Source organism: Triticum urartu, chromosome 3A (genome assembly GCF_056163025.1).
Source record: "Triticum urartu cultivar PI428250 chromosome 3A, HENAU_Tu73, whole genome shotgun sequence".
In the NCBI taxonomy this organism is placed as follows: domain Eukaryota; kingdom Viridiplantae; phylum Streptophyta; class Magnoliopsida; order Poales; family Poaceae; genus Triticum; species Triticum urartu.
Genome location: NC_141875.1, coordinates 220,690,898 through 220,698,649, shown reverse-complemented (window position 1 = coordinate 220,698,649; position 7,752 = coordinate 220,690,898). Strand labels below are relative to the sequence as shown.

The window sequence follows — 7,752 nt, the reverse complement described above, 5'->3', positions numbered from 1 at the left end:
ATGGAGACACATATAAAGGCTTCATGATTCATATACCAAAGGCATCAGAAGTTGTCATCCGAGTCCACATCATCATTTACATAAGTACATGATCATGAATTTCATTAAGAAACACTTCAGATCGTCTTTGATCCGCAGGTCCATACACCACCATGAGAAACGACCTAAGGCCGTTGCTCCTGTGTGTCACCTGGGCCCCCACAAAAAATTCGCCCTTCTCAAACTGTAACAGTTCCAAAGCAAGATTGTTGACACCTGGGTGCAGAAAGCGCAGATGTCGTCGGGCTCGGCCGGTGCGGGGGCGCAGGCACTGTCGGGCTCGGGCGGCACCAATGCAGAGCAGCGCACTCATCCACCACAGCAGCGGCCTCATGGAAAACGAAATCAGGTGCACCCTACCAAGAATCTTGACCTATGTCCAATCTGCAAGTCTCCTGAACATCCTCCTGCACGCTGCCCTCAAGCTTTCTGTGACCGTTGCAATAAACTAGGTCATCTTGCTTCTGTCTGCGTCGAGTTTCTGCCATGGGATTGCATTGCTCCTATGTGTGCCTTTCAGTCTAAAGGGCAGGGTTTCTATTTCATACATGATTCGTGTACTGCCAGTCAGGTTAAGGAGAGGGCCAATAGCATCGTTGTTACTATTGTAGAAGGGGAAACATCGACCCGTCAAATGGAGATTGATCTTAGTGACTACTTGGCTATGTGCTGGCGTTGCTCTGCTCATGCCATTGGCCCTGGAGTTTTTGTTGTTAGATTTCCTAATCCTAGGGCTGTAGCTCAAATCTGCTATGTGGGCAAAGTCACTCTCAAAACAAGTGGTGCGGTGATACACGCCACACAGTGGTCATCTGCTGTGGGGGCCAAGGGGGTTATGGAGGTGGCCTGGGTGAAAGTCAGCAATATTCCTCTGGACAAGAGAAGTGAAAGAAACCTAGCCTATGTTACATCTTTAGTTGGTGTTCCACTTGAGATTGACAGTGCTACCTTACATCGCCCAAGTTCAGTTCGGGTTAAAATGGGATGCAGGAATGTGGATGAAATCCCTATCATTGCTGAGGCAGTCCTTGGAGGTCATTTCTATGACTTCTTCTATGAAGTAGAACAGGTTTTGGTTAGGGATCCTGATAGAGGAAAAAAATCAGTTGAGATTACTCAGAAACCTGAACAAAATATGGGGAAAGATGGTCCTATTCAGACGGCTCCTGGAGCTAAGATGGCCAGTATCTCTCCCGGACCTGGGCTGGCTCCTTCCACGTCCAAGGGAGAGAAACAGGACATCATTCGGGAGTCGCAGGAAAGCGTTGAGTCTGATGATTCCTTACATACCACTTTGTTGATTGATACGATGGCCCAAGAACAGGACATGGGGGAGGATGGTGTAAGTAACCTTGACAATGAAAAAGAATCTGTTCCTCATATATTCAAGAGTAGCCTAAAATTATACTCTGATGTTGTGAGATCATGTTCACAGGTGAATGAGGTGAATGAATACAAACGAAGCAAGTTGGGTGGGGGCAGTACATACAGAGTTGAGCTACCTGACGAAGCGGGGGAGGATGAGGTGATTCCTACTCCTCCTCTTGTCACCGAAGAAAATCTGCGCTTCAGCTTGCGTAATGTGCAGAACAAAGCGAAAAGGATGGACGACAAGGCTATGGCAGCAATGAAAAAGAGAAACCTAGAAGGTAATCACAATAGTCCCAACTCCTTTGATACGCTATCTAATCCTGAATTAATTCTTAAAGCGGTTAAAATGGGAGTAAATATTCCTGATACAGATTTTGCTTGCATTGATGTGCTTAGAGAACTTGAAAGATATCGCGATAATGACATTCAGAAAGAAAAGAAAGAGGATGGAAAGAATATGGAGAATCCTATGATATTAACTAATGCCAAAGGGGACCAAACTCCCCTTAGTTTGAGATGGGGTGATCAAAACGATATAGATGAGGAGAATTTCACAGTGGTTAAATCTAAAAAGAAAAGAGATAGAAAAGTCAATGTGGTTATATCCAAACCTGTGACCAGAAGTCAAAAAAATCATGTCTCCTTGCTAGATAAAAAGGGTAATCCTACTCTGCCTCCTAGTAGGATTACCAGAAGAGGGAAAAACAACACCTTAATATGAATGGTATTTTCTGGAATTGCAGAGGAGCAGGGAAGAAAGGGATGCCTACCTGCTTCTCTGACCTAATGAGAGATCATTCCCTAGATTTTATAGGCCTTCAGGAAACTATGAAGAAAAAGTTCTCCCGTAAGTCTTTAAGAAAGATGGACTCTTTCGATAGATATAATTGGAACTAGACTCCTTCTATTGGCAAATCTGGCGGTATCCTTTGTGGTATCAAGAAAGAAACTCTAGAGGTGGTATCCTGGATACCTGGTAACTTCCTTCTTCAAGCTAACTTGTACGATGTTAAACACAAGAGTATGTGGACCCTTGTAGTGGTTTATGGAGCGGCCCAAGATGATAGAAAAGAGGAATTCCTTAATGAATTAGCTTATACTTGCTCCCAGATTCATGTCCCCTATATAGTGGGTGGAGATTTCAATATCCTCCGCAGCAGTGAGGAGAAAAACAAAAATTTGACACACTCTCACTACACTGACAGATTTAATGATGTCATACAATCCCTGAATTTAAGAGAAATACATATGGGAGGGGGTAAATACACTTGGTCCAATAAACAGAAACATCCTACTTTGGAGAAATTAGACAGAGTCCTCATGAGTTTCGAGTGGGAAGAGCTATTCCCATTGGCATCTGTCCGTAAATTGGTAAGAGATACTTTGGACCACAATCCCTTGCTTCTGGCCACTGATGTTGTGAAAACCAACCCCTCCCATGATCGAGAGTTCAGATTTGAACTAAGCTGGCTTAAAAATGAAGATTTTTATATCAAAGCAAAAAAGATTTGGGAACAACCTATAAAGTCTGAAGATCCCATCGACATCTTAAACATAAAGCTAAAGCGTATCAAAAAATATTTCAAAGGATGGGGGGCTCACTCCTTTGGGCATGCTAGGAAAAGGAAAAAGTACATTAAAGAAGAACTGGAGAGAATAGAAAAGATGGAAGAAAATGGCCCCCTTGGTCCAGAAATTTATGAAGAGAGAACTGCCTTGTGTGCAGAATTAAACGAGCTCCTGATTACGGAAGAGTTGTTTTGGTTACAACACTCCAGTGAGCGTTGGTTGCTCAAAGGAGATCGAAACACAGCCTTCTACCATAGAGTTGCAAATGGGAGGAAGAGAAAAAAATACTATTCACTCATTCGCTGCGGGGGAGGTGGTGATTGAGGGTACACAGAACCTACTAGCACACGCAACCTCGTTCTACAAAGAACTTTTTGGCCCTGCTAGGGGCAACATGTTTCACTTATCTGCTGATACGTGGTCGGAAGAGGAAAAACTTAGTGAGGAGGATAACATCTTGCTCACTAGTGAATTCACAGAGGAGGAGGTGAAGAGAGCTTTGTTCGGGATGGGATGTAACCGAGCACCAAGGCCGGATAACATCCCAGCGGAATTCTATATGCAGTGTTGGGAGTTTGTGAAAAAAGATATCATGCACTTGTTCGAAGCTTTCCATTCGAACAAGTTAGACATAGCTCGTCTGAACTATGGCATTATTACTCTAATTCCCAAGATGAAAGGAGCAAAGAAAATACAGCAGTATCGTCCAATATGTCTTCTGAGATGCCCATATAAGCTTATCACCAAGGTCTTAGATAACCGGGTGGCAATGTTTGCTGATATTCTGATCAGTAAGCACCAGAATGCATTTATCAAGCATAGAAATATCATGGACGGGATCCTCACTTTGCATGAAATACTTCATCATACTCATCATAAGAAAAAAGTGGGGGTGGTCTTGAAATTAGATTTTGAGAAAGCCTATGATAAAATCAATTGGGAATTCCTCCTAGATTGTCACCGCGACCGAGGGTTTGGTGCAACCTGGTGCGGCTGGATAAAAAACATCCTATACAATGGTACTGTTAGCGTCAAGTTGAATAATGAAAGAGGACCTTATTTTCAGAGCCACAAGGGGGTGCGCCAGGGCGATCCCCACTCCCCTTTTCTTTTCAACCTAGCTGTTGAAGCGCTGTCTAAGATGATCCGTAATGCTCAAAAAGAGAAACTTATCACGGGGTTGGCTCCGGATCTTGTTAAAGATGGGGTGGCCATTCTCCAATATGGTGATGACACAGTCATCTGCCTCGAGCATGATAAAAAAGCAGCTGTGAACCTGAAACTATTACTATATATCTTCGAACTTATGTCTGGACTAAAGATAAACTTCTTGAAAAGTGAAACCTTGTGTGTGGGAGGGGATGACGATACAGTGGCCTTTTATGCAGATTTGTTTAACTGTCAGATTGGTCATTTCCCTATGAAATATTTGGGAGTGCCGGTCAGCTATTCCACTCTTCGCAACCTGCACTGGAATTTTGCTGATGATAGATTTCTTCAATGCTGTGAAACTTGGATAGTCAACGCGGCCTCCTCGGGAGTAAGATTAATCCTCCTTAACTCCTCTCTCACTAGTATCATTTACTTCTATATGTCCATGTTTCTTCTTCCTAAGATGGTCATTGAGAAGCTGGCTAAACATCGTAAACGTTTTTCTGGCAAGAACACGAGGGACGCAAGAGATACCACTTAGTTAAATGGTCCAGAATTTGTAGATTTAAAAGCAAAGGAGGCTTGAGAGTGAAAGATCTCCGTAAACAGAATATTAGCCTTCTCACCAAATGGTGGTGGAAGCTAGAAACACAACAAGGGTTGTGGCAAGAGGTGATCCGGGCAAAGTATATGAAAAAAGACACGGTGACCTCTATCAAAAGCAAATTTAGTGACTCCCCTATGTGGAAGGCAATCATGAAGGTAAAGGAATACTACCTAGCAGGTAGGAAAGTAGTGCTGAATTCGGGCAATCCTGCTAGGGTATGGAAAGATCCCTTGAATCAAGAAATTTCTATGGATCAAAAATATCCTATGCTATATAGCATTTGCAATAAGCAAGAAATCACGGTGGAGAAATTTAGAAATGGTGTGGGGGATGATTTCTTCCGAAGGCAACTACACACGCCGCTGTTAGATCAGTGGAACGAGCTTAAAGATATAGTTGACTCCTGGGTGCTGTCCGAGGAACCTGATCAAGTTATTTGGACTCTGGGTAAAAAGAAAAAAAATACGACCAGGTCGGTCTACGATCACCTGGAAAAAAACTTATTAGGGTGTAACTATAGGTGGATTTGGCAAACAAAAATCCCCTTAAAGATCCAAATTTTCACGTGGCAAGTCTTCGAGGATGCTATCCTGACTAGGGACGTCATGAGCAAAAGACGTTGGCAGGCAACCCCAGATGTTGTTTCTGCAGGGAGAGAGAGACGTCGACGCATTTGTTTTTCACTTGTCCTGTGGCCAGGGTAATCTAGAGGACGGCGGGGTGCGTTTTTGGCACGGACAAGTGCCCGAACAATATATGGCAATACTTCTCTTGGTGTTATGCCTTCCTCCAAGACGGAGAATTTTTTTATACATTTGGGCTTGCGGCCATCTGTTGGGCAATTTGAAACAGTCGCAATCAGGCTACCTTCGAGGGAAAAAAGTTACAGACTCCTTTCGCAGCAATTTACTCTGCATGTGGTTTCATGTCTTATTGGGCAGGTATGATGACTGGAGAAGATCGGGAGGCGATGGAGCGGGGGGCCAAGATGCTCAGGGCCAACGCATCAAACATGATGAGGATCTGCGCGGCCTCAGGCGAGAAGGCACATGACTGATCTGACAGGACGTGGTCAGCAAAATCTGGGTCATGAGGATGTGGAGCTAATAGTCTTGGGGTCCTTCGTCATGCTTATTTTAGTTACTCTCTGTCGCCTGCTCCTATGTGAGCTTGTGGTGTCGCTCCTGCGTGAGCCTTTTGGCATCCTAAAAATTATTGAACACTCCTGGTTTAGGTCTAGTTTGCGTTTTTGGGTGTCCTTGGGTTTTTGCCCCATGATAAGCTGCTCGATGACGGGTGCTTATAGTGCGTTTCTCAAGGATGCTCTGAACTCGATTTTCCCTTTACAGTTTCCTTGGTAGCTTCAGTTTCGGAACTCTGTATTTCCGTTATGTCAAAGTAATGGAAAGAGGTTATGCCCGGTTCAAAAAAAAAGATTGTTGACACCTAGTAATATCCCCCCTGGGTGTACATGGGCCGGCACCAACGCCCATTTAAATTCCGCATTCCCTCCCAACGCTTCAAGTTCCTTGTTAGAAAACGATCCTCTGATCGTTTCTTGTAATGCCATGAAGTCAAGTTTTTCCTCATGAATAAATTCCCGCAACTGATTTCTATGATCGAGCTACCCAACCCCTCTAATGTTCCATATAATTCCTTTCTTTGATCAGGGAATCTAGGTCCCGACCCCATTTTCATCAGATTTCCGGCCACCTCTCCCTTGAAAACGGCCACGCGACACACCTTGGCATGCACGATCGGACGCATGAATGTAGCTGGCCTCCTCTCTAACCTGGCTCGCTTCCGTCAATCTGCTCATTTCTCTGGCTTTCAAGTTTGTGGCTCGCGTTCGGACCAACACCCGATTGGCCTCGCTAGCCACCACCACGTCTTGCACCAATTCATGTGCATGCAAACTTTCGACTTCCTCCAAGGGATCACCCTAGCTTGTCAAATCTTAACTCCAAAGGCCTCATGCAATCATCAAAATCAAAGAGAATCACGACATTTTTACTCGCATACCATGGGGGCTCCTCCCACACGCGATCTCAGTCTCTTTGACAAGTGAATTCAATAACGAACGTGTTATCGCCCAATTACTCCATGCAAGACGAAGGGCACCCGAGATTGTTTCGATGTGGAAGGTATGGCGATGAAGTACTTTTTCAGCTAGCATCCACTTCTCATGTTCTTCCTCTTCGGGATCATTCAGAACCAGCGGCGTGGCCTCCTCCTCAGATATCTTCGGTTTTCCTAAAGCCTTCGCTAATTTTGCCCTAGCCGCCCTAGGCGACAAAGGCCCGTGCTCCGTGCCTCGACCAGAGGATGTCGCCATCCACCAGTCAGTCTCTCTGTTGCCCCATCGATAAGATCGACAGGTGCCACCACAAAGTCTGGCCTCAAAACCCTAGTTGCCTCACGTGGGGTCTCCTTATTTTTCGAAGGAAAAATTATTGACTTCCATCCACCTGCAGTATGACCTGCCGTAGGCCAACCACTATATCTGGCCATGGGATACCCAGCCCGGCCGGCCTGAAAAAGCCCGACCCGACCCAGCCTGGCCCGGGCCGGCCTTGGGCTTGTATTTGCGATTTAGGGAAGGGGCCCAATGGGCTATTTCATTGTTGGGCCGGGCCTGGGCCTAATATCTAGGCCCGACTGCTGGGCTGGGTTGACGCCTGGGTTTTCTGCTATGGGCTTTGTTAGGCCCGGCCCGGAGCCTGATATGGCCAGGTATACCACCCACTCGTGGCGTAGGAGTCCTACGCCGGCTACGCGTCTACGGGAGACACAATATACATACGGAAAAACGTAGACACGTTCCCCGGCCCGAGGAGAAAAGATTCAAACGATAGCCAACCGAACCGTTTGAACATCCTCCCCGTCTTCAATTCAAATCAAGAGCGCGCGCGGCTCTATCCAAGGTAATCAGCGGAAACTAAACCGCCTCTTCACCTTCACATCCCACGTCCCCCTCCTTCATTAAGCACGTCCGTGGCACGCCCGCCCACCTC

General features: G+C 45.6%; 1 protein-coding gene across 1 annotated transcript; it reads left to right on the top strand.

Annotated features, from left to right (window-relative positions):
* The first annotated feature begins 617 nt into the window (after positions 1-617).
* LOC147979277 (uncharacterized) lies at positions 618-5,795 on the top strand. Its single transcript, XM_087515125.1, has 2 exons — positions 618-1,688; positions 5,680-5,795. Exons 1-2 carry the CDS (start codon positions 674-676, stop codon positions 5,793-5,795), a joined length of 1,131 nt encoding a protein of 376 aa, XP_087371251.1. The 5' UTR covers positions 618-673.
* Positions 5,796-7,752: the final 1,957 nt, after the last annotated feature.